At 43.8% G+C, this 27,647-nt stretch overlaps 1 protein-coding gene across 1 annotated transcript in view; it reads right to left on the minus strand.

Annotated features, from left to right (window-relative positions):
* Positions 1-27,647, minus strand: part of LOC143805505 (phosphatidylinositol 3,4,5-trisphosphate 5-phosphatase 2B-like) — a 100,998-nt gene that overhangs the window by 31,725 nt on the left and 41,626 nt on the right. The window contains exons 7-13 of the mRNA XM_077284952.1: positions 19,923-19,994; positions 18,979-19,080; positions 18,822-18,900; positions 6,620-6,816; positions 4,742-4,859; positions 4,531-4,627; positions 4,293-4,431 (exon numbers count right to left, since the gene is read on the minus strand). Coding sequence (XP_077141067.1) covers positions 4,293-4,431; positions 4,531-4,627; positions 4,742-4,859; positions 6,620-6,816; positions 18,822-18,900; positions 18,979-19,080; positions 19,923-19,994 — 804 coding nt within the window. The remainder of the gene's footprint in view (positions 1-4,292; positions 4,432-4,530; positions 4,628-4,741; positions 4,860-6,619; positions 6,817-18,821; positions 18,901-18,978; positions 19,081-19,922; positions 19,995-27,647) is intronic.

Raw genomic sequence — 27,647 nt, forward strand, 5'->3', positions numbered from 1 at the left:
GCGGTACCCAGGGGCGGTCCGGCTGCGGTCCGGTCTGATGGGCTTAACTGTCCGGTCCGGGGCCTCCCATCTTCTTACGATGACGTCCAGCGCTGTTGAGGGCAGAGCAAAGTACTGCAGAGCGCAGGCCCCGGGAAAGGTCAGAGAGGCCCGTCACCTGCGCACTGCAGTACTTTGCTCTGCCCTCAACAGGACAGACAAAGTACACCTGCGCCAGAGCCGCAGCGTGAAGACAAGAAGAGGACGTTGTCCTATGAAGATAGGAGGCCCCGGACAGGACCGGGACGCCCATTGGATCGGACCGCCCCCCCCAGGTGAGTATAATCTAACCTCTTTTTCTCATCTTTCAGAATACATCGGGGGCTTATCTACAGCATTCCAGAATGCTGTAGATAAGCCCCTGATGCTGGTGGGCTTAGCTCATCTTCGATTTTGGGGGTGACAGGTTCCCTTTAACCCCTTTCTGCCAGTTGACGGAATAGTACATCAGCTGGCAGAACCCCCGCTTTGAGGTGGGCTCCGGCGGTGAGCCCACCTCAAAGCCGCGACATGTCAGCTGTTTTGTACAGCTGACATGTGCGCGCAATGAGCGCGAGTGGAATTGCGATCCGCCCGTGCCCATTAACTAGTTAAATGCCGCTGTCAAACGCTGACAGCGGCATTTAACTAGCGCTCCCGGCCGCGCGGCCGGAAGTACTCGCACTGCTGACCACCGTCACATGATCGGGGGTCATCGGTGCATTGCCATAACAACCAGAGGTCTCCTTGAGACCTCTATGGTTGTTGATGGCCGATTGCTTTGAGCGCCACCCTGTGGTCGGCATTCAAAGCAACCCTGCATTTCTGCTACATAGATCTGTGCTTCACCTCTATGTAGCAAAGGCGATCGTGTAGTGCATACTTCTAGCCTCCTATGGAGGCTATTGAATCATGCCAAAATAAAAAAAAAGTGTTTAAAAATATTAAAAAAAATAAAAAATATATAAAAGTTCAAATCACCCCCCTTTCGCCCTAATCAAAATAAAACAATAAAAAAAAATCAAACCTACACATATTTGGTATTGCCGCATTCAGAATTGCCCGATCTATCCAAAAAACAAAGGATTAACCTGATCGCTAAATGGCGTAGCGAGAAAAAAAATCAAAGCGCCAAAATTAAGTTTTTTTGGTCGCCGCAACATTGCATTAAAATGCAATAATAGCGATCAAAAGAACGTATCTGCACCAAAATGGTATCATTAAAAACGCCAGCTCGGCACGCAAAAAATAAGCCCTCACCCGACCCCAGATCACGAAAATTGGAGACGCTACGGGTATCGGAAAATGGCACAATTTGTTTTTTTTTAGCAAACTTTGGAATTTTTTTTTACCACTTAAATAAAAGAGAACCTAGACATGTTTGGTGTCTATGAACTCGTAATACCATGTTTTGCCATAGGTGATTTTCCTTTATTGGCTGCTGCCCTTCCCGTGGTTGTTCCTTCCCGGTGAAAGGCCTGGCTATTCATTGCTTGCGTTGAGAAACACGTGATGGTGTCTCCGCGGCTTTTCTACATGCATTTGCATATTTCCCTTAAGGGATGGGGGCAGTGTTCTGGATCACTGCGTTGAGAAACACGTGATGGTGTCTCCGCGGTGTTGGATGTTTTGATCTCCCCGAGATCATTCATCCTTATGTTTATAGTCCTTTCACTTGGCACTGCTCCTAATAGCCAGTTTCCTACTCCACACGGATGAGGGGCAAATACCCCGAAACAGCTGTCTGTGGATGGATACCATGTTTTGCCATAGGTGATTTTCCTTTATTGGCTGCTGCCCTTCCCGTGGTTGTTCCTTCCCGGTGAAAGGCCTGGCTATTCATTGCTTGCGTTGAGAAACACGTGATGGTGTCTCCGCGGCTTTTCTACATGCATTTGCATATTTCCCTTAAGGGATGGGGGCAGTGTTCTGGATCACTGCGTTGAGAAACACGTGATGGTGTCTCCGCGGTGTTGGATGTTTTGATCTCCCCGAGATCATTCATCCTTATGTTTATAGTCCTTTCACTTGGCACTGCTCCTAATAGCCAGTTTCCTACTCCACACGGATGAGGGGCAAATACCCCGAAACAGCTGTCTGTGGATGGATACCATGTTTTGGCATAGGTGGTTTTCCTTTATTGGATGCTGCCCTTCCCGTGGCTGTTCCTTCCCGGTGAAAGGCCTGGCTATTCATTGCTTGCGTTGAGAAACACGTGATGGTGTCTCCGCAGCTTTTCCACATGCATTTGCATATTTCCCTTAAGGGATGGGGGCAGTGTTCTGGATCACTGCGTTGAGAAACACGTGATGGTGTCTCAGCGGTGTTGGATGTTTTGATCTCCCCGAGGTCATTCATCCTTATGTTTATAGTCCTTTCTCTAGGCACTGCTCCTAATAGCCAGTTTCCTACTCCACACTGATGAGGGGCAAATACTCCAAAACAGCTGTCTGTGGATGGATACCATGTTTTGGCATAGGTGGTTTTCCTTTATTGGATGCTGCCCTTCCCGTGGTTGTTCCTTCCCAGTGAAAGGCCTGGCTAATCAATGCTTGCGTTGAGAAACACGTGATGGTGTCTCTGCGGTGTTGGATGTTTTGATCTCCCCGAGGTCATTCATCCTTATGTTTATAGTCCTTTCTCTAGGCACTGCTCCTAATAGCCAGTTTCCTACTCCACACTGATGAGGGGCAAATACCCCAAAACAGCTGTCTGTGGATGGATACCATGTTTTGGCATAGGTGGTTTTCCTTTATTGGATGCTGCCCTTCCCGTGGTTGTTCCTTCACAGTGAAAGGCCTGGCTAATCAATGCTTGCGTTGAGAAACACGTGATGGTGTCTCCGCGGCTTTTCCACATGCATTTGCATATTTCCCTTAAGGGATGGGGGCAGTGTTTTGGATCACTGCGTTGAGAAACACGTGATGGTGTCTCCGCGGTGTTGGATGTTTTGATCTCCCTGAGATCATTCATCCTTATGTTTATAGTCCTTTCACTAGGCACTGCTCCTAATAGCCAGTTTCCTACTCCACACGGATGAGGGGCAAATACCCCGAAACAGCTGTCTGTGGATGGATACCATGTTTTGGCATAGGTGGTTTTCCTTTATTTGATGCTGCCCTTCCCGTGGCTGTTCCTTCCCGGTGAAAGGCCTGGCTATTCATTGCTTGCGTTGAGAAACACGTGATGGTGTCTCCGCGGCTTTTCCACATGCATTTGCATATTTCCCTTAAGGGATGGGGGCAGTGTTCTGGATCACTGCGTTGAGAAACACCTGATGGTGTTTCTGTGGTGTTGGATGTTTTGATCTCCCCGAGGTCATTCATCCTTATGTTTATAGTCCTTTCTGTAGGCACTGCTCCTAATAGCCAGTTTCCTACTCCACACTGATGAGGGGCAAATACCCCGAAACAGCTGTCTGTGGATGGATACCATGTTTTGGCATAGGTGGTTTTCCTTTATTGGATGCTGCCCTTCCCGTGGTTGTTCCTTCCCGGTGAAAGGCCTGGCTAATCAATGCTTGCATTGAGAAACACGTGATGGTGTCTCCGCGGCTTTTCTACATGCATTTGCATATTTCCCTTAAGGGATGGGGGCAGTGTTCTGGATCACTGCATTGAGAAACACGTGATGGTGTCTCCACGCTGTTGGATGTTTTGATCTCCCCGAGGTCATTCATCCTTATGTTTATAGTCCTTTCACTAGGCACTGCTCCTAATAGCCAGTTTCCTACTCCACACTGATGAGGGGCAAATACCCCGAAACAGCTGTCTGTGGATGGATACCATGTTTTGGCATAGGTGGTTTTCCTTTATTTGATGCTGCCCTTCCCGTGGTTGTTCCTTCCCGGTGAAAGGCCTGGCTATTCATTGCTTGCATTGAGAAACACGTGATGGTGTCTCCGCGGCTTTTCTACATGCATATGAACTCGTAATGACCTGGAAAATCATAATGGCAGGTCAGTTTTAGCATTTGGTGAACCTAGCAAAAAAGCCAAACAAAAAACAAATGTGAGATTGCATTTTTTTTGCAATTTCATCGCACTTGGTAAAACCAATCGTATCATTCAAAAGTACATCTCGTCCCGCAAAAAATAAGCCCCCACATGGCCATATTGACGGAAAAGTAAAAAAGTTATGGCTCTGGGAAGGAGGGGAGCGAAAAACGAAAACGAAAAAATGAAAAAAGCTCCGGGGTGAAGGGGTTAAACAATAGGTTATTTTATGAGGACAAGTTCCCTTTTAGACTATCAGTAGACAGTTCTCTGACTATACCTGAAAAGGCATGTCTAGTTTATAGTTTAAATCGCCAGCCCAAAACAGGTATGTTAGTCTCAGAGGCAGCTGGAAGCTTCTTAAAGTTTCATCTCCAAGTGTTAGACCTCGTAGGATATCCCCAAATTTCTGGTTCCTCCTGCAACAATTTATCTGATAAGGACAAGACTCTGAGAATCAGAACAACATGCAATGAGAAATACAGTATATATACCCATACAAAGATGGATCTACTCACTTTTGGACTTTCTCTATTCCAGACATAAGGTGACAATTAACAAAACCCAATGACACCAGGTTGAAATTGAAGGAGACACCAACAGCACCTCTGATACCTGCAATAATTATTATAGCATTACTATGGACAATGAGATTATTAGGTTTTTTCCATTATATATGTTATAATGAACACATTGTAGGATCAGATTATCCCGTGTTGAGAGTCATACCCAAGGTGTTGCTGATCCCCGTTCTCACAGTTGATGTATGTACATTTGAGATGAAATATTCATATTCTTCTCTTACCAGTAATGCAAGTTTTATCCCACCAAGGGAGTGAACACAAACCTTGGTAGAAAAAGAAGGTAAACCATTGAAATGTCTTAGTGAACACACAAGCTGAACATACGTACATTTCATTAATTCATGTAACCTAAATTAGAGGTGTAAAAGGGTTGTGCAACACTGAAAAACATTTATCTAGATATTAATGGTTTAATTAAAAGCTATACAGCACCATGGAATTAATGGTGCTATATAATTAAATAATAATAATAATAATAATAAATAGAGGAATACTCACCTTTATGCTCTGGAAGGCATGTCTGCACTGTATGGAAGTCAACAGGACCGCTGCAGCCAATCACAGGTGACTAAAAGACAACAACATCTAATGTTTTTCTTTTCTTTTTGTCATTTGTGATTAGCTGCAGTGGTCATGGTGGCTTCCAAAAGGAGCAGACATTGCTTGCAGAGTCGGCAGAAACCCCCAGAGAAGCCTATGTTGGATCTATGGAGGTGTTGAAAGGTGAGTATTACATAACTATAGAAAACGAGACATGGAAGAATCAAAATATTATACTGTACATTGATCTATTGAAACTAAACAAAAATGTGAAGTTCTTAGTTATTACTGTGATCAGAATGTATAATCACATTTGAAGTGACTTTGAGGGTCTCATGTGACAGAGAATACCCAAAAGTGACACCATTATAAAAACTGCATCCTTCAAACTGCTCAAAACCACATTCAAGAAGTTTATTAACCTTTCAGGTGCTTCACATGAATTAAAGCAATGTCAAAGGAAAAAAAATTAAATTTTCCTTTTTCCTACAAAATTGTTCTTTAGCCCCAAATTTAGCATTTTCACAAGGGTAACAGGAGAAAATGGACCATACTATTTGCTGTCCAATTTCTCCAGAGTACACTGATACCCCATATGTGGTGGAAAACTACTGTTTGGGTGCATGGCCGGGCTCGCAAGGGAAGGAACATCATTTGACTTTTGGAACACAAAATTGGCTGGAAAAGATAGCAGATTCCATGTTGCCCCTGATGTGCCTAAAAAGTGGAAACCCCCACAAGTGTTTATTTTGGAAACTAGACCCCTCAAAGAATTTATCTAGATGTGTGGTGAGAACCTTAAAACCCCAGGTGCTTCACAGATTTTTATAATGTTGAGCCATGAAAATAATTGTTGCTCCAATTTTTTTATTTTCACAAGGGTAGCAAGAGAAAATGGACCTCAAAATTTGTTCAATTTATCCTGAGTACACAGATACCCCATATGTAGTAGGAAATTATTGTTTGGACACACTGCCGAGCTCCAAAAGGAAGGAACAGGGATCCTCTGTGTACCTGAGAGAAAGAAAAATCATTGGTGGACACTGAGATCCTCCTGCAAACTCCAGTGTCTCCTGCGATCCAGTCCTGTGCTGTCTGTGGGCTGGTTGCTGTGTAATCGATCTGTGATCACAGCAGCAGCAGCCCCCAGGGACAGTGACGCCAATGCTGATTGGGCGCATGGCTCAGGTGACCTAACCAGGTCACATGAGCCCAGCCATTTGACTTTGGAAATCAGGGCTGACAAACTACTATTCTTTTTGGACAACGCATCCATAAATCACATACCTACAGCTACTTTTATTGACTCATTGGAAAACCATAAGTCATTAAAATAATGAATGACCCCAATACGTATGTGTATAAATCCATTGGATCTACAGTGCTATATTCTCTCCATTATATATAGATACTAAATCTTTTATAAAGGGATAGGTGTGTACATTTCACACCTTGTCATGAAAGCTTTGCATTTAGAACTTACTAATTTATATTGATTCATTGTTTGAGATATCAATGTTGTTCTAAGAAACTCGGCCCATTCCCGGTCTCCTTGTGGATTTTCTTGTGTTCCAATCATGTACAGGTCATAGGACACACAGACAGAAGCGCTGTCCAGGTTCCCTTCAATCTTCCTTGCGGATAGCCATGAAGAAAGAGAACGAGGAGGAGTTGAGCCACCTGAAGAGTCAAAGCGTTCATTATTTATAATCGTATAAAAAAAGGACACTCTTTTCCCTTAGGTTTGACTAATGATAACCTACAGCCATCCTATACTTACAGACTATACACACAAACAATAATCACTTCTGGTATGTGTACCTGATGTTCACCTACGTGATGTGTACCTATCCAAGTATTTACAGCTGCCTAATGCCAACCAGATCTTCTACACAAATGATAAGTGACGGGATTGCCTTACTATCTATCAGAAGGACAGGCTGGCACTCATCCGGGTGTATATAATAGTTGGCACTCACATCTTCATAAAAAGTGCTTTATTAAATCCAAATTAAAAACAGCAGCAACAATGGTGGACATGGTGGCACAAAAAATGTTATGAAGAAGGCTAAAAAAAAACCACACTACACATTTGTGACCTACATGGTCCTTTGTCAAACATTGCCTTCTTCAAAACATTGTGTGTTGCTGCTGTTTTTTTTTATTTAAAAAAGCACTTTTTTATGATGATGTGAGTGCCAGCTATTGTTTGGACTGTTGCTGCTATTGGAGTATTTTGTTGTGCACCCAGGCAAGTGAGCTGACTGCTCCTACAGTGGGGGAAAATAAGTAAGTTTTAACTTAAGGAATTGGTGCCCTCGTAGCCTCATATCTTACAGTATTTCGACAAGTTGTTGTCATAAGATCCTTGGTCAAGTTTTATTTTTTGAAATAATAAGCATCCTTAATGCTTTCTGGATGTCTGTAACCCATGTATGGTTAGTCATTTTGTCCATCTGTGCAAAGCTTCACCTATTCTTTAATGTATTCAGACAATAAAAATGCTTTGGCATCAGCTATCCTTCCACTTATCTTCCAGGAATGCACACTTGTCGCCTTGAAATTTTACAATGTGTCCTTTAGCTGTCATAGGTTTTATGGATAGCAGTTTTCCTTCTAGACTAGAAACATACAACACGTCTTTTACTAGTGTCCATTAGTTCTGTCCATTAATACAAACGGAATCTGTCATTCTTTATATGATGCAATTTTGATGCAGGCACAACTCCCCCTTCGACTCAGGTCACATATACCCCTGGCTGCATCCTCCTATAGGTTATGTCTTAGAAATGCTCTATGAATTTGCTCTAAAATAACCAGATTGATTGATGTGTATGGCCAATGTAAGCTTGTGAGCAGGGTCCTCACTCCTCTTGGTATCTATTTTGAACTGTGTTTTTGTTACGCTGAAATGTCTATTGTCTGTACAAATCCCCTCTATAATTTGTAAGGCGCTGCGGAATATGTTGGCGCAATATAAATAAAATTATTATCATTAATGAAACAGAAATGTAATTTTTTTCATATATACAACCTATCCATTAAATATAATAAATTGCATCATAAAAAGAGTGCCGGATTCCGTTTGTATTGCATTCTAGATTGGGACCCTGTTGTGAATTTGGATTCTGGGCTCCCCCGGTGGCTACTGGTGGAATTGAACTGGTGTCTTCATCTTCTCTGTTCACCTGTTCCCATCAAGATGTGGGAGTCGCTATATAACCTTGCTGCTCTGTTAGTTGCTTGCCGGTCAACAATCTTATCAGAAGCCTCTCTGTGCTTGTTCCTGCTCCTAGACAACTACTAGATAAGTTGGACTCTTGTCCATGTTTGTTTTTGCATTTTTGTTCCAGTTCACAGCTGTAGTTTCGTTACTGTGTCTGGAAAGCTCTTGTGAACAGGAATTGCCACTCTGGTGTTATGAGTTAATGCCAGAGTTTTAAAGTAATTTCTGGATGGTGTTTTTGATAGGGTTTTCAGCTGACCATGAAAGTGTCCTTTCTGTCTTCTGCTATGTAGTAAGTGGACCTCAAATTTGCTAAACCTATTTTCATACTACGTTTGTTATTTCATCTCAACTCACCGCCAATACATGTGGGGGGCCTCTGTCTCCTTTTGGGGTATTTCTCTAGAGGTGAGCTAGGACTAATATTTTCCTCTGCTAGTTTTATTTAGTCCTCCGGCTGGTGCTGGGCATCTAGAATCAACGTAGGCATGCTACCCGGCCACTGCTAGTTGTGCGTTAGGTTTAGTTCATGGTCAGCTCAGTTCCCATCTTCCAAGAGCTAGTTCCTATATATGCTTATGCTATGTTCTCTTGCCATTGAGATCATGACAGTTTGACCGGCCATCAAAGTGTTAATTGTTTGGGCTGAAGCAGGAGAAAAAGAAGTGTTGAAGGGAAATTTTTTTTTTTTTTTTCCCCTCAGAGTTTTGCTGCCTAGCCCTTAATTGCTGTCTAGCTGCTTCTTACCTCCTCTTAACCCTTGAATGGCTCTGTGTCCACCTGTTTGTAATGGATCTTCAGAGTGTAACTGCAGGTTTGAATAATCTCGCCACGAAGGTACAAAATTTGCAAGATTTTGTTTGTCATGCACCTGTATCTGAGCCGAGAATTCCTTTGCCGGAATTTTTCTCGGGGAATAGATCCGGGTTTCAGAATTTTCGAAATAATTGCAAATTATTTTTGTCCCTGAAATCTCGCTCTGCCGGAGACCCTGCACAGCAGGTCAGGATTGTGATTTCCTTGCTCCGGGGCGACCCTCAAGACTGGGCTTTTTCATTGACACCAGGGGATCCTGCGTTGCTCAATGTGGATGCGTTTTTTCTGGCCTTGGGGTTGCTTTATGACGAACCTCATTTGGAGCTTCAGGCAGAAAAAACTTTGATGTCCCTATCTCAGGGGCAAGATGAAGCGGAAATTTACTGCCAAAGATTCCGTAAATGGTCTGTGCTTACTCAGTGGAATGAGTGCGCCCTGGCGGCGACTTTCAGAGAGGGTCTCTCTGATGCCATTAAGGATGTTATGGTGGGGTTCCCTGTGCCTGCGGGTCTGAATGAGTCCATGACAATGGCTATTCAGATCGATAGGCGTTTGCGGGAGCGCAAACCAGTGCACCATCTGGCGGTGTCCACTGAGAAGTCGCCAGAGAGTATGCAGTGTGATAGAATTCTGTCCCGAAGCGAGCGGCAGAATTTTAGACGGAAAAATGGGTTGTGTTTCTATTGTGGTGATTCTACTCATGTTATATCAGCATGCTCTAAGCGCACTAAAAAGCTTGGTAAATCTGTTTCCATTTGCACCTTACCGTCTAAATTTATTCTATCTGTGACCCTGATTTGCTCTTTGTCATCTATTACCACGGACGCCTATGTCGACTCTGGCGCGGCTTTGAGTCTTATGGATTGGTCCTTTGCCAAACGCTGTGGGTATGATTTAGAGCCTTTGGAGACTCCTATTCCTCTGAAGGGGATTGACTCCACCCCATTGGCTAATAATAATCCACAATACTGGACACAAGTAACTATGCGTATTAATCCGGATCACCAGGAGATTATTCGCTTTCTGGTGCTGTATAATCTACATGATGATTTGGTGCTAGGATTGCCTTGGCTGCAATCTCACAACCCAGTCCTCGACTGGAGAGCTATGTCTGTGTTGAGCTGGGGATGTAAGGGGGCTCATGGGGATGTACCTGTGGTTTCCATCTCATCATCCATTCCCTCTGAAATTCCTGAGTTCCTGTCTGACTATCGTGACGTCTTTGAAGAATCCAAGCTTGGTTCGTTACCTCCGCACCGAGAGTGCGATTGTGCCATAGATTTAATCCCGGGTAGTAAATACCCAAAGGGTCGTTTATTTAATCTGTCTGTGCCTGAACATGCTGCTATGCGAGAATATATAAAGGAGTCTTTGGAAAAGGGACATATTCGTCCATCGTCATCTCCCTTAGGAGCCGGTTTTTTCTTTGTGTCAAAAAAAGACGGCTCTTTGAGACCATGTATTGATTATCGGCTTTTGAATAAAATCACTGTTAAATATCAATACCCATTGCCGTTGCTGACTGATTTGTTTGCTCGCATAAAGGGGGCCAAGTGGTTCTCTAAGATTGACCTTCGTGGGGCGTATAATTTGGTGCGAATCAGGCAGGGGGATGAGTGGAAAACCGCATTTAATACGCCCGAGGGCCACTTTGAGTATTTAGTGATGCCTTTTGGTCTTTCTAATGCTCCGTCAGTTTTCCAGTCCTTTATGCATGATATTTTTCGCGATTATTTGGATAAATTTATGATTGTGTATCTGGATGATATTCTGATTTTTTCGGATGACTGGGACTCTCATGTCCAGCAAGTCAGGAGGGTTTTTCAGGTTTTGCGGTCTAATTCTTTGTGTGTGAAGGGTTCTAAGTGTGTTTTTGGGGTACAGAGGATTTCCTTTTTGGGATATATTTTTTCCCCCTCTTCCATTGAAATGGATCCTGTCAAGGTTCAAGCTATTTGTGATTGGACGCAGCCCTCTTCTCTTAAGAGTCTTCAGAAATTTTTGGGCTTTGCTAACTTTTATCGTCGATTTATTGCTGGTTTTTCGGATATTGCTAAACCATTGACCGATTTGACTAAGAAGGGTGCTGATGTTGCTGATTGGTCCCCTGATGCTGTGGAGGCCTTTCGGGAGCTTAAGCGCCGTTTTTCCTCTGCCCCTGTGTTGCGTCAGCCTGATGTTGCTCTACCTTTTCAGGTTGAGGTCGACGCTTCTGAGATCGGAGCTGGGGCAGTGTTGTCGCAGAAAAGTTCTGACTGCTCCGTGATGAGGCCTTGTGCCTTCTTTTCCCGTAAATTTTCGCCCGCTGAGCGGAATTATGATGTTGGGAATCGGGAGCTTTTGGCCATGAAGTGGGCTTTTGAGGAGTGGCGCCATTGGCTTGAGGGGGCCAGACATCAGGTGGTGGTATTGACTGACCACAAAAATTTGATTTATCTTGAGACCGCCAGGCGCCTGAATCCTAGACAGGCGCGCTGGTCATTATTTTTCTCTCGGTTTAATTTTGTGGTGTCATACCTACCGGGTTCTAAGAATGTTAAGGCGGATGCCCTTTCTAGGAGTTTTGAGCCTGACTCGCCTGGTAACTCTGAGCCCACAGGTATCCTTAAGGATGGAGTGGTATTGTCAGCCGTTTCTCCAGACCTGCGGCGGGCCTTGCAGGAGTTTCAGGCGGATAGACCTGATCGTTGCCCACCTGATAAACTGTTTGTTCCTGATGATTGGACCAGTAGAGTCATCTCTGAGGTTCATTATTCTGCGTTGGCAGGTCATCCTGGCATTTTTGGTACCAGGGATTTGGTGGCAAGGTCCTTCTGGTGGCCTTCCCTGTCACGAGATGTGCGAGGCTTTGTGCAGTCTTGTGACGTTTGTGCTCGGGCCAAGCCTTGTTGTTCTCGGGCTAGCGGATTGTTGTTGCCCTTGCCTATTCCTAAGAGGCCTTGGACGCACATCTCGATGGATTTTATTTCAGATCTGCCTGTTTCTCAGAAGATGTCTGTCATCTGGGTGGTGTGTGACCGTTTTTCTAAGATGGTCCATTTGGTTCCTCTGCCCAAGTTACCTTCTTCTTCCGAGTTGGTTCCTCTGTTTTTTCAAAATGTTGTTCGTTTGCATGGTATTCCTGAGAATATCGTTTCTGACAGAGGGACCCAATTCGTGTCTAGATTTTGGCGGGCATTCTGTGCTAGGATGGGCATAGATTTATCTTTTTCGTCCGCTTTCCATCCTCAGACGAATGGCCAGACCGAGCGGATTAATCAGACCCTGGAGACATATCTGAGGTGTTTTGTGTCTGCTGACCAGGATGATTGGGTTAATTTTTTGCCATTGGCGGAGTTCGCTCTCAATAATCGGGCCAGCTCTGCCACTTTGGTGTCCCCGTTTTTCTGTAATTCGGGGTTTCATCCTCGATTTTCCTCTGGTCAGGTGGAATCTTCGGATTGTCCTGGAGTGGATGCTGTGGTGGAGAGATTGCATCAGATCTGGGGGCAGGTGGTGGACAATTTGAGGTTGTCCCAGGAGAAGACTCAGCTTTTTGCCAACCGCCACCGTCGTGTTGGTCCTCGGCTTTCTGTTGGGGATTTGGTGTGGTTGTCTTCTCGTTTTGTCCCTATGAGGGTCTCTTCTCCTAAGTTTAAGCCTCGGTTTATCGGCCCGTATAAGATATTGGAGATTCTTTACCCTGTTTCCTTCCGTTTGGACCTCCCTGCATCCTTTTCTATTCATAACGTTTTTCATCGGTCATTATTGCGCAGGTATGAGGTACCGGTTGTGCCTTCCGTTGAGCCTCCTGCTCCGGTGTTGGTTGAGGGTGAGTTGGAGTACATTGTGGAGAAAATCTTAGACTCTCGTGTTTCCAGACGGAGACTCCAGTATCTGGTCAAGTGGAAGGGATATGGCCAGGAGGATAATTCTTGGGTGAATGCATCTGATGTTCATGCCTCCGATCTGGTTCGTGCCTTTCATAGGGCCCATCCTGATCGCCCTGGTGGTTCTGGTGAGGGTTCGGTGCCCCCTCCTTGAGGGGGGGGTACTGTTGTGAATTTGGATTCTGGGCTCCCCCGGTGGCTACTGGTGGAATTGAACTGGTGTCTTCATCTTCTCTGTTCACCTGTTCCCATCAAGATGTGGGAGTCGCTATATAACCTTGCTGCTCTGTTAGTTGCTTGCCGGTCAACAATGTTATCAGAAGCCTCTCTGTGCTTGTTCCTGCTCCTAGACAACTACTAGATAAGTTGGACTCTTGTCCATGTTTGTTTTTGCATTTTTGTTCCAGTTCACAGCTGTAGTTTCGTTACTGTGTCTGGAAAGCTCTTGTGAACAGGAATTGCCACTCTGGTGTTATGAGTTAATGCCAGAGTTTTAAAGTAATTTCTGGATGGTGTTTTTGATAGGGTTTTCAGCTGACCATGAAAGTGTCCTTTCTGTCTTCTGCTATGTAGTAAGTGGACCTCAAATTTGCTAAACCTATTTTCATACTACGTTTGTTATTTCATCTCAACTCACCGCCAATACATGTGGGGGGCCTCTGTCTCCTTTTGGGGTATTTCTCTAGAGGTGAGCTAGGACTAATATTTTCCTCTGCTAGTTTTATTTAGTCCTCCGGCTGGTGCTGGGCATCTAGAATCAACGTAGGCATGCTACCCGGCCACTGCTAGTTGTGCGTTAGGTTTAGTTCATGGTCAGCTCAGTTCCCATCTTCCAAGAGCTAGTTCCTATATATGCTTATGCTATGTTCTCTTGCCATTGAGATCATGACAGGACCCTATCCATGCATTTACCACTAGGAGTGCCGTGCTTCCCATATTGTCTGTAAATTCTTCCATTGTTAGTGGGACATGTTCAGCATATTCTACATTTATTCTGCTCCCATCAATAAAATACATGATATGCTTGTTATTATGGTTAAGTCCAGTGAAAATGCTTCTGGAATTTGTCATATGACTTATTGCTCCGGAGTCAATGCATAAACCCTGTAATGTCCAATTATTTCTTACATTTAATGTTCTATTCCATTTATCTGCACATGAATCAGAAATTGTAGCTTTAATGTTTGTTTAGTGCTTTTGGAAATACACTGTGTGCAGAATTATTAGGCAAGTTGTATTTTAGAGGGTTATTTTTATGATTGATCAACGACTATGTTCTCAATCAACCAAAAAGACTCATAAATATCAAAGCTTAATATTTTTGGAAGTTGGAGTGGTTTTTTTTTAGATTTGGCTATCTTAGGAGGATATCTGTTTGTGCAGGCAACTATTACTGTGCAGAATTATTAGGCAACTTAATAAAAACCAAATATATTCCCATCTCACTTGTTTATTTTCACCAGGTAAACCATCACTGCACAAAATTTAGAAATAAACATTTCTGACATGCAAAAACAAAACCCCCAAAAAGTAGTGACCAATATAGCCACCTTTCTTTATGATGACACTCAACAACCTTCTATCCATAGATTCTGTCAGTTGCTTGATCTGTTTACCATCAACATTGCGTGCAGCAGCCACCACAGCCTCCCAGACACTGTTCCGAGAGGTGTACTGTTTTTCCTCCTTGTAGATCTCACATTTTATGAGGGACCACAGGTTCTCTATGGGGTTCAGATCAGGTGAACAAGGGGGCCATGTCATTATTTTTTCTTCTTTGAGACCTTTACTGTCCAGCCACGCTATGGAGTAGTTGGAGGCATGTGATGGAGCATTGTCCTGCATGAAAATCATGTTTTTATTGAATGATACCGACTTCTTCCTGTACCACTGCTTGAAAAAGTTGTCTTCCAGAAACTGGCAGTAGGTCTGGGAGTTGAGCTTCACTCCATCCTCAACCCGAAAAGGTCCCACAAGTTCATCTTTGATGATACCAGCCCATACCAGTACCCCACCTCCACCTTGCTGGCGTTTGAGTTGGAGTGGAGCTCTCTGCCCTTTACTGATCCAGCCTCTGGTCCATCCATCTGGTCCATCAAGAGTCACTCTCATTTCATCAGTCCATAAAACCTTTGAAAAGTCAGTCTTAAGATATTTCTTGGCCCAGTCTTGACGTTTTATCTTATGTTTCTTGTTCAATGGTGGTCGTTTTTCAGCCTTCGTTACCTTGGCCATGTCCCTGATTATCGCACACCTTGTGCTTTTTGTTACTCCAGTAATGTTGCAGCTGTGAAATATGGCAAAACTGGTGGCTAATGGCATCTTGGCAGCTTCACGCTTGATTTTCCTCAATTCATGGGCAGTTATTTTGTGCCTTTTTTGCCCAACACGCTTCTTGCGACCCTGTTGGCTATTTAGCATGAAACGCTTGATTGTTCGGTGATCACGCTTCAAAAGTTTGGCAATTTCAAGACTGCTGCATCCCTGTGCAAGACATCTCACAATTTTGGACTTTTCAGAGCCCGTCAAATCTCTCTTCTGACCCATTTTGACAAAGGAAAGGAAATTGCCTAATAATTAAGCACACCTTACACCTTACAGAGATGCACATCACCTGATTTACTTAATTGGTAGTTGGCTCTCAAGCCTGAACAGATTGGAGTACGACAACATGTATAAAAAGTATCATGTGATCAAATACAACTTGCCTAATAATTCTGCACACAGTGCAGTTTCTCTTGTTCCGTTTTCCATATTGTACTGTACAGTCTTTCTTTAAAGGGAACCTATCACCCCGTTTTTTTTAAATTAGATAAAAATAGTGTGAAATAGGGGCAGAGCTGGGCTTTACATTACTGCCTTTTTGGTGCCTTTACACCCCCGTTAGGCTGCCGAAATACCTTTGTGAAGTGGCCGTTTTCTGCTGTCACTCAAGTTGGTCAGGTCGGATGGGCGTGGTCACAGCGCTGTTTCTCCCCCAGATCAGGCTCATCATTACGTTGGTGGCGTAGTGGTGTGCGCATGTCCAAAGCGAAGATCCACTGCCCAGGAGATTCAAAACAGCGCGGTCTTCGCTATTCGCCGTTTACCGGTGGGCGTGGCCATCTTTCCTGTGGCCGCGCGTGCGCAGATGGAGCGCTCTGCTGCCCGGGGCTTCAGGAAAATGGCCGCCGCGATCTCCATCTGCGCACGCGCGGAATCCCGCGGCCATTTTCCTGAAGCCCCGGGCAGCAGAGCGCTCCATCTGCGCACGCGCGGCCACAGGAAAGATGGCCGCGCCCACCGGTAAACGGCGAATAGCGAAGACCGCGCTGTTTTGAATCTCCTGGGCAGTGGATCTTCGCTTTGGACATGCGCACACCACTACGCCACCAACGTAATGATGAGCCTGATCTGGGGGAGAAACAGCACTGTGACCACGCCCATCCGACCTGACCAACTTGAGTGACAGCAGAAAACGGCCACTTCACTAAGGTATTTCGGCAGCCTAACGGGGGTGTAAAGGCACCAAAAAGGCACTAATGTAAAGCCCAGCTCTGCCCCTATTTCACACTATTTTTATCTAATTTTTAAAAAACGGGGTGATAGAAACAAATAGGACCCTTAAAGGGAACCTTTCATGTGTAACCATGTATCCATTGCTTTAATAGTGATTCTACAGTGACCTTCTGTGGAGTCCTGCACATATTCTTTTCTTTGTATTCATCTACTAGCCTGGTTATTACAAATTCTAGTGTCTGGTCTGTGTTAGGGCTTCTTTTTAGTCTAGTAGTAGTTAATTTGTACCCTGTATGTGTTAGGTAAACTGCATAGCAACATGGCTGTGTATTGTATCCTTACCCACTGATCTCAGTTGTGTGAACACTTCTGCCCTTGTATAAGGCTACGTTCACATTTGCGTTGTGCGCCGCAGCGTCGGCGCCGCAACGCACAACGCAAACAAAAACGCAGCAAAACGCATGCACAACGCTGCGTTTTGCGCCGCATGCGTCCTTTTTTTCATTGATTTTGGACGCAGCAAAAATGCAACTTGCTGCGTCCTCTGCGCCCGGACGCGGGCGCCGCAGTGACGCATGCGGCGCAAAACGCAAGTGCGACGCATGTCCATGCGCCCCCATGTTAAATATAGGGGCGCATGACGCATGCGGCGACGCTGCGGCGCCCGACGCTGCGGCGCTGACCGCAAATGTGAACGTAGCCTAAATATGTTCTTGCATATCATTTTTTTTGTTTAGTCTCATTGTGTGCAGTTTCATTAGCAGAAATAATTACTTAGCAAAAGCGTTTTTGCAATGCATTGCACCTGAATTTAGCAGACTTCTCATATCTTATATGGATTGGTTGGTCATCTTCCACTGATGTGATGCCTGTCTGCTTTTCTTGTTCCATTCCTGAAGTTTTTCTTTAGTAATAACCTCCCACAAGTCATCTCTGGATAATAACATTTCCAGTTTAAACTTTCAAAGCTTATAATTGTGTCATGGCTCAACTGTGGGGCTCAATCTGGTGATCTCTGGCTGTGGGTCGGTTTCCTTCTTTGTTGGACCACAGCCTGTGTTGCCTCTGTCCAACTGCTGATAATGCTCTTGTCTTTGCTTTGCTGTGCTGCTTCTGTGCAGGTGTTTTCAGTTCCTCGTTTGGTTTGTCCTGTCACATCTTGGGAGGGACAATTTATACTTCCCTGGCACATGCAGTCTTTACTGGCTATATTTCAAGTTAGATGGATGTTTGGAGTCCCAGCGCCCCAGTCAAGGATTATGCTGCTGAGGTTCTCTCTATTGCTTTTCCTGCAGTTTATTTGCGTGTTCCCCTTCCTGGTACTCTTCCCATTTTGTTACATTTAGGGTTTGGTGGAGTTCCACATATATATTGAAGGTCTTTTGGGGTTCCTTTCTTTTTCTTCTGTCTTTTTTGTACAACTGTGTGAACACGTCTTTAGCCCTGTGTCTCACCCTGGTGTGTGTGCACTACTTTCTGCTGTTGTTATTTTGGGTTACACTCTGTGTATAGTTGAGGACGCAGTTAAGGACACTCACGGTCAGCCGACGTCGAGTGGTGGTGTCATTGCATAATTTTAGGGTGCCAACCTCCTTGTTCAGGCAGGGACAAATCAGGGTCAAGTTAGGGATTTGCCTACTCTGTAAAGGAACCTGTGATGTGCAGGATTAACATTTCCCCTGGTTTTTCCATCCTTGTGCGAGTGTTAGGGCTTAGTGATAACATTTTGTCATTATTCAGCTTGGTCACTGTAAGTTTAAGTTATGAGCAGAAGGCCATTTTTATTCTCTTATATATTTCTATATATATGCTGAGTTATTTACTTGTATACCAGAGATGTGAACCTCTACAAGATTCCTTGTATGACCTCGTTAACCCCACTGTGCTCTTTCTGTGTCTGGACCCATAACCTGCTGCAGATTTCAGCTTTCGGCAGAATCATCCAATACTCAGATATTGTGGAAGAATGAACTGTTTGACATACAGCAACCCGTATTTCCATGATCTCAACATGGAGGATATACAGAGAGTTGGCACAAATAAAACTGAGAGGTCATACTATGCAGTCTAGACGAACGATATAAGAGTATGTTAATAAACTCCAACAGTTAATACAGCGCCATCTGCTATCTACTTAACATAGTGTCTCTAGGATAAATTTGCAGCGAATTGTTATTACGCCAACACCCAGAAAGGAATGTTTGATACCTAATAATTTGGGTATTTAAAGCAATTTATGTACTTTGGTGCTTCAAACACATCCCGGATATATTTACCCATATTCCAGGTCCCGACAAATACAGACAGACTTTGGGGCGCGGTCTTTTGGGTACTTATCTTGTCACTTTGTTTTAGCTATAAGAAAAATATCATAGTCAGTCTAGTGAGAACTGTTAGCTACATTGCTAAAGCATCCTTTATTTTCCTACTTACATGTTGAGATTCTTTTGCTCTGTATGTCTTAATCCCGGGTGAATGACAAGTTGTCAGAGGAGTGGGCAAACCAGAAATACCCTCGTTGTATGTCTGTTTGGCCTATAAAAGTGTAAAAAGTAGCACCAAAAATAAATGAACATACACTAATACGTGTATTCAGTGCATAAACTTGAATTAAATTCTCCCCCAAAAACTAATAATCACGATAATTATAAGATAACAAATGAATAGTGATGAGCGAATATACTCGTTACTCGAGATTTCCCGAGCACGCTCGGGGGTCCTCCGAGTATTTTTTAGTGCTCGGAAATTTAGTTTTTCTTGCCGCAGCTGAATGATTTACATCTGCTAGCCAGCATAAGTACATGTGGGGATTCCCTAGCAATCAGGCAACCCCCACATGTACTTATGCTGGCTAACAGATGTAAATCATTCAGCTGCGGCGATGAAAACTACCGTAAATCTCCGAGCACTAAAAATACTCGGAGGACCCCCGAGCGTGCTCGGGAAATCTCGAGTAACGAGTATATTCGCTCATCACTACAAATGAGCCTTTATCCACTACCCTGATGAGTAAAAAATTCTGAATTTAAAAAGCTTGTATCCTCATTAAAAGTAACCTGTCAGCAGGATTGTGCTCAGTAACCTACAGACAGTGTCAGGTTGGCGCCGTTATACTGATTAATGATACCTTGGTTGATGAAATCCGTCTTGTGGTTGTTGTTTAATCTTTATTATTAATAAAGAAAAGTGAATGTAGAAAATGGACCAAATGATTTTCCCCTTTCTTATTATCTGGTCTTAATTTTAATGAGGAAACTGGGAATTGCACTCATATCTGATATTGATGACCTGTCCTAAGAATAGGCTATCAATATTATAATTCCAGAAAAAAATCTATTTTTAATTTTAATCTGAGCTCTTCAATTTTTGCAATTCACCTTGTGTTCCAGAGCAGAAAGTGACTGCAGAACAGCCGGAATGCTGCACATGAGGCCGTCCAATATATCAACCTGGGGTGAAAAAGAAGAAACCATGATTGAAAGCATAAAAATAGAAACATACAGTAAGTCTCTAATGAATATTAACTTTCTCAAGCACTTACACCTGTCATCGTCCACATTAATAATTATTTGTCTGATATTTATTTTTACCTTATTACTTTTATTAGTATACACAGCTGTATGTTTTTAAACAGGTAAGTATTCATTGTGTGTCAGTTTTAAATACAGTAAGGCTATGTTCACATAGCATTTTTGCTGTATTACTTTACTGTAGCCAAAACCTGCTCTCTTGGCAGTAAAAACACTGTGTTCAACATGCACATTTTCAGCTTTTTTTGCGCATTTTTCAAGGTGTTTTCACTGTTTTTGTCACTTTTTTGCAGCTTTTTTTAAATGCGGATTACGTGTGCATTGTTTACAGTTCGTGTTTAATAAAGTTAGTTTTCTTCACAAAAAATGCAGCAAAAACTGTGAAAAACATTGTTGCCTTTTTTTGCAGCATTTTTTCATTTTATTATTGCCTTCTATGGTTAAAAAACATCATCACTCTGAGCAGGACACCTCGGAACCCTTTATCTACCCTTCTATCCCTTGTTCCCATCCCCCAATTCTCCCTAAGTTTTTGCAACAACAACTGGTTATGCAAATAGTAAACTTTATTTTACGTCACAAAAAAAGATGTTATGTTCTTTTGTTTTCCTTGTTTGTTAAAAAATAATTTAAAAAAATAATTTATTAAAAAAAAAAAACGGCAGCAAAAATACTGAAAGTATTGACAAGGTGAAGATCTCAAAATGCTGCCGTTTTTAAATTCGGTCGGAAAAAAAATCAAGTATGTGCGTGAGATTTCTGAAATCTCATTGCTTTTGCTGGTACTGTAAAAAGCAACTTTTAATTTGCAGGAAAAAAGCTGAAAAAATGCTGCATGTGAACATAGCCTAAAACAGATCTGACTCTTTAGGTTACATTCCTATGATGAGCTTTTTATGTTGATGATTTTCTGAACCATTTCTGTATCTATTAAGTAAATTAGGTTACTTGAGCTTTTTCTATGGCAGTTTTAAGTGCATTTTTTTTTACATGCTTTTTTATCGCGTTTTTGATGCTGCAGTTCTTGATGTTTCCTGGTATTTGGCTTTGACTAAACTTCACTTGTGCACGTTACATGCAAATTACTTGTGTTTTTAATAAGTTTCTGAAGTGGAAATGCACTGGAAATACATTTTTAACCTGCAGATTTTTTGCATCTAATGCAAATCTATGTGGAAAATCTGCACAGAAAACTCTGAGCGTAATCACAAGAGAAATTAACATGCTGCTGATGTGAAATGCGCACCGCAGCTCAGTTTATGCTGAGTAAAAAAGAAGCATAGTGGGCAGGAGATTTCTATAAATCCCATCCACTCTGCTGGAGTAATTTGTGATCCTCAACCACTAAGGATCATAACAGTATAGCAGGCCAAAAAGTGTTTAATGCATCGCAGAAGTGGGATTAAAAGAAGACCTGAGTACATTTTTTTTTTTTCTCCCGCTTTTCCTTTGCTGCAGTCTGTTTAGCTTCTTTCATCCCCTTGAACTCTGGGTGGTTTTGAGCTCAGCTGCAGACATGAATATTCAGACTCTGACTTCTAGTGTGGATCATCTTACTGCACGGGTGCAAAGTATTCAGGATTTTGTTATTCATAGCCCTATGTCAGAACCAAAGATACCCATTCCTGAGTTGTTTTCTGGAGATAGATCGAGGTTTCTAAATTTTAAGAATAATTGTATGTTATTTCTATCTCTGAGACCTCGTTCCTCTGGTGATTCCGCTCAGCAAGTTAAAATTGTTATCTCCTTGTTGCGTGGCGACCCTCAGGATTGGGCTTTCTCTCTGGCTCCAGGAGATCCGGCATTGCTTAATGTAGATGCATTTTTTCGCGCTCTTGGTCTGCTTTATGAGGAGCCTAATCTTGAGAATCAGGCAGAAAAAGTGTTGCTGGCTCTATCTCAAGGTCAGGATGAAGCAGAGGTGTATTGTCAAAAATTTCGAAAATGGTCAGTGCTTACTCAATGGAATGAGTGTGCCCTGGCTGCAAATTTCAGAGAAGGTCTTTCTGAAGCCATTAAGAATGTTATGGTGGGGTTTCCCACCCCTACAAGTCTGAGTGATTCTATGGCTTTGGCCATTCAGGTTGATCGGCGTTTGCAGGAGCGCAAATCTGCTCATCCTTTGGCTGTATTTTCTGAGCAGAGACCTGGGTCTATGCAATGTGACCGAACTCTGACCAGAATTGAGCGACAAAGTCATAGACGTCAAAATGGGTTGTGCTTTTACTGTGGTGATTCTACTCATGTTATCTCAGCATGCTCTAAATGCTTAAAAAAGATCGCTAAACCTGTCACCATTGGCACTATACAGCCTAAATTTATTTTGTCTGTTACTTTGATTTGTTCTTTGTCGTCCTACTCGGTTATGGCTTTTGTGGATTCAGGTGCTGCCCTGAATCTGATGGATTTGTCGTTTGCCAGGCGCTGTGGTTTTGTCCTGGAGCCTTTGGAATTTCCTATTCCTCTGAGGGGAATTGATGCTACGCCATTGGCTGAGAATAAGCCTCAGTATTGGACGCAAATGACCATGTGCATGACTCCCGTACATCAGGAGGTGATTCGCTTTCTTGTTCTGCATAATTTGCATGATGTTGTCGTTTTGGGTCTGCCATGGCTGCAGGCTCATAATCCAGTTTTAGATTGGAAAGCTATGTCTGTGTCAAGTTGGGGTTGTCAGGGAATTCATGGCGATACTTCGTTGGTGTCTATTGCTTCTTCCATTCTTCCATGCCCCCTCATAGGGATTGTAACTGTGCTATAAATTTAATTCCTGGTAGTAAATTCCCTAAGGGACGACTTTTTAATTTGTCTATACCAGAGCATGCCGCGATGCGGAGTTATATAAAGGAGTCTTTGGAGAAGGGACATATTCGCCCATCCTCTTCCCCTCTTGGTGCAGGATTCTTTGTGGCCAAGAAGGACGGTTCTTTGAGACCTTGTATAGATTATCGTCTTCTGAATAAAATCACAGTCAAATTTCAGTATCCTTTGCCACTATTGTCTGATTTGTTTGCTCGGATTAAGGGTGCCAGTTGGTTCACCAAGATAGATCTCCGTGGTGCGTATAATCTTGTGCGCATTAAGCAGGGAGACGAATGGAAAACAGCATTTAATACGCCCGAAGGCCATTTTGAGTACTTGGTGATGCCTTTTGGACTCTCTAATGCTCCTTCTGTGTTTCAGTCCTTCATGCATGACATTTTCCGAGAATATCTGGATAAATTTATGATTGTTTATCTGGATGACATTTTGGTCTTTTCTGATGATTCGGAGTCCCATGTGAAGCAGGTCAGGATGGTGTTTCCGGTCCTGCGTGCTAATGCTTTATTTGTGAAGGGCTCAAAATGCCTCTTCGGAGTGCAGAAGGTCTCCTTTTTGGGTTTTATTTTTTCTCCTTCTACTGTGGAGATGGACCCAGTCAAAGTCCAGGCTATTCATGACTGGACTCAGCCCACGTCTGTTAAGAGTCTTCAGAAGTTCTTGGGTTTTGCTAATTTTTACCGTCGTTTCATCGCTAATTTTTCTAGCGTGGTTAAACCTTTGACGGATTTGACCAAGAAGGGTTCTGATGTGACTAATTGGTCTCCTGCGGCCGTGGAGGCCTTTCGGGAGCTGAAGCACCGGTTTTCTTCAGCTCCAGTCTTATGTCAGCCAGATGTCTCTCTCCCCTTCCAGGTCGAGGTTGATGCTTCTGAGATTGGAGCAGGGGCTGTTTTGTCGCAGAGAAGCTCTGATGGCTCTGTGATGAAGCCATGTGCTTTCTTTTCTAGAAAATTTTCGCCTGCCGAGCGAAATTATGATGTTGGTAATCGGGAGTTGTTGGCTATGAAGTGGGCATTTGAGGAGTGGCAACATTGGCTCGAAGGAGCTAAACATCGTGTGGTGGTCCTGACTGATCACAAAAATCTGATTTACCTCGAATCTGCCAAGCGCCTGAATCCTAGACAGGCTCGTTGGTCGTTGTTTTTCTCCCGTTTCAACTTCGTGGTCTCATACCTGCCTGGTTCGAAGAACGTGAAGGCTGATGCACTTTCTAGGAGCTTTGTGCCTGACTCTCCGGGAGTTTCTGAGCCGGCTGGTATTCTCAGAGAGGGAGTGATTTTGTCTGCCATTTCTCCAGATTTGCGACGAGTGCTGCAGAAATTTCAGGCGGATAGACCTGACCGTTGTCCACCAGAGAGACTGTTTGTCCCGGATAGATGGACCAGCAGAGTTATTTCCGAGGTTCATTCTTCGGTGTTGGCGGGTCATCCTGGGATTTTTGGTACCAGAGATTTGGTGGCTAGGTCCTTCTGGTGGCCTTCCTTGTCGCGGGATGTGCGTTCCTTTGTGCAGTCTTGTGGGATTTGTGCTCGAGCTAAGCCTTGCTGTTCTCGTGCCAGCGGTTTGCTTTTGCCTTTGCCTGTCCCAAAAAGGCATTGGACGCACATTTCCATGGATTTTATTTCGGATCTTCCAGTATCTCAGAAAATGTCTGTCATCTGGGTGGTGTGTGATCGTTTTTCCAAGATGGTCCATTTGGTGCCCTTGCCTAAGTTGCCTTCCTCCTCCGATTTGGTTCCTCTATTTTTTCAGAATGTGGTTCGCTTGCACGGCATTCCTGAAAATATTGTGTCTGATAGAGGATCCCAGTTTGTGTCCAGGTTTTGGCGGACTTTTTGTGCTAAGATGGGCATTGATTTGTCTTTTTCGTCGGCCTTCCATCCTCAGACTAATGGCCAAACCGAGCGAACTAATCAGACATTGGAAACTTATTTGAGATGTTTTGTTTCTGCTGATCAGGATGATTGGGTGACTTTTTTGCCATTGGCCGAGTTTGCCCTTAATAATCGGGCTAGTTCTGCTACTTTGGTTTCGCCTTTTTTCTGCAATTCTGGTTTCCATCCTCGTTTTTCCTCGGGTCAGGTTGAGTCTTCTGACTGTCCTGGGGTGGATTCTGTGGTGGATAGGTTGCAGCAGATTTGGAACCATGTGGTGGACAATCTGAAGTTGTCACAGGAGAAGGCTCAGCGCTTTGCCAACCGCCGCCGCGGTGTGGGTCCCCGAATTCGTGTTGGGGATTTGGTGTGGCTGTCTTCTCGGTATGTTCCTATGAAGGTCTCCTCTCCTAAATTCAAGCCTCGCTTCATCGGTCCTTATAAGATCTTGGAAATCCTTAACCCGGTGTCTTTTCGTTTGGATCTCCCAGCATCGTTTGACATCCATAATGTGTTCCATAGGTCTTTGTTGCGGAGGTATGTGGTACCTGTGGTTCCTTCTTTTGAGCCTCCTGCTCCGGTGCTGGTCGAGGGCGAATTGGAGTACGTGGTGGAGAAGATTTTGGATTCTCGTATCTCTAGACGGAGACTTCAGTATTTGGTAAAGTGGAAGGGCTATGGTCAGGAGGATAATTCCTGGGTTGTCGCCTCTGATGTTCATGCGGCCGATTTGGTTCGTGCCTTCCACGCGGCTCATCCTGATCGCCCTGGGGGTTTTGAAGAGGGTTCGGTGACCCCTCCTCAAGGGGGGGGTACTGTTGTGAACTCTATTTTTGGGCTCCCTCTGGTGGTCACAAGCGGTACTGTGTAGTGTTGTCTTTCTGCAGGTTGGCTGCATCAGCTGGTTCGTTATCCTTGGCTGGTTTCCTATTTAACTCACCTGGATACTCAGTTCCTTGCCTGCTATCAATGTATTCAGTGCTCTTCAGATTCCTTGTGACTACCTTGCTCCCAGTCTCTCCAAGTCAAGCTAAGTTCTTGTTTGCTCATTTTTCTGATTATCAGCGTTCATCATGTTTTTTTGTCCAGCTTGCTAAAATGTGATTTCTGTGCTTGCTGGTTGCTCAAGGGGACTGAGTTTCTCCCCCCACACCGTTAGTTGGTGCGGGGGTTCTTGAAATCTCAGTGTGGATATTTTTGTAAGGGTTTTTTACTGACCGCATAAGATCCCTTTTCTATTTTCTGCTATCTAGTATTAGTGGGCCTCATTTGCTGAATCTGCTTTCACCCCTGTGTATGTGCCTTCCTCTTACCTAACCGTTATTATCTGTTGGGGGCTTCTATATCTTTGGGGATTATTTCTCTGGAGGCAAGAGAGGTCTTTCTTTCTCTCTAGGGGTAGTTAGTTCCTCAGGCTGGCTCGAGACGTCTAGGAATTTTAGGCACGTTCACCGGCTACCTCTAGTGTGTTTGGATAGGTTCAGATTTGCGGTCAGTCCAGTTTTCCACCTCCCTAGAGCTTGTCCTATTTTAGTTACCTTGCTGGAGTAATTTGTGATCCTCAACCACTAAGGATCATAACAAAATACGCAGCGGTGTTCTAGAGAAAAGCCGGCAATTCAGTGCAGTGTACAGTAAAATCATACTGACAGGTTAGAATAGGACAGATCAAATAAATATCTACACATAGAAAAGGTATATATATATATATATATATATATATATATATATATATATATATATATGTCACTGAGACACACACACATATATATATATATATATATATATATATATATATATATACTAGATGGTGGCCCGATTCTAACGCATCGGGTATTCTAGAATATGCATGTCCACGTAGTATATTGCCCAGTGACGTAGTATATTGCCCAGTGACGTAGTATATTGCCCAGCGACGTAGTATATTGCCCAGTGACGTAGTATATTGCCCAGTGACGTAGTATATTGCCCAGTTACGTAGTATACAGCACAGAGCCACGTAGTATATTGCACAGTGACGTAGTATACAGCACAGAGCCACATAGTATATTGCCCAGTTACGTAGTATATTGCCCAGTTACGTAGTATATTGCCCAGTGACGTAGTATATTGCCCAGCCACGTAGTATATTGCCCAGTGACGTAGTATATTGCCCAGTGACGTAGTATACAGCACAGAGCCACGTAGTATATTGCCCAGTGACGTAGTATACAGCACAGAGGCACGTAGTATATTGCCCAGTGACGTAGTATACAGCACAGAGCCACGTAGTATACAGCACAGAGCCACGTAGTATATAGCACAGAGCCACGTAGTATATTGCCCAGCCACGTAGTATATTGCCCAGCCACGTATGTCACAGGTTAAAAAATAAAAAATAAACATATACTCACCTTCCGAGGGGCCCCTTGTAGTTCTGTCGCCTGTGTTCGGTTCAGGAGGCAGCTTCCGGTCCGAGGGTGTGATGACGTCGCGGTCACATGACCGTGACGTCATGGCAGGTCCTTCTCACGCAGGCGCGCAGGGCCTGTGATGACGTCGTGGTCACATGACCGTGACGTCATGGCAGGTCCTTGTCGCACACCAACCTTAGCACCGGAACCTGCCGCTTGCATGGACCGATCACCGGAGAGTCGGAAAGGCGGCGGAAGGTGAGTATATAATGATTTGTTATTTTTTTAAAATTATTTTTAACATTAGAGGGTTAATAGCGGCGGTAACGGAGTGAGTTACCCGCGGCATAACGCGGTCCGTTACCGCTGGCATTAACTCTGTGTGAGCTGTGACTGCGGGGAGTATGGAGCGGGCACTGACTGCAGGGGAGTAGGGAGGGACTAATCGGACTGTGCCCGTCGCTGATTGGTCGGGGCAGCCA

This window comes from Ranitomeya variabilis, chromosome 2, assembly GCF_051348905.1.
Source record: "Ranitomeya variabilis isolate aRanVar5 chromosome 2, aRanVar5.hap1, whole genome shotgun sequence".
Taxonomy (NCBI): domain Eukaryota; kingdom Metazoa; phylum Chordata; class Amphibia; order Anura; family Dendrobatidae; genus Ranitomeya; species Ranitomeya variabilis.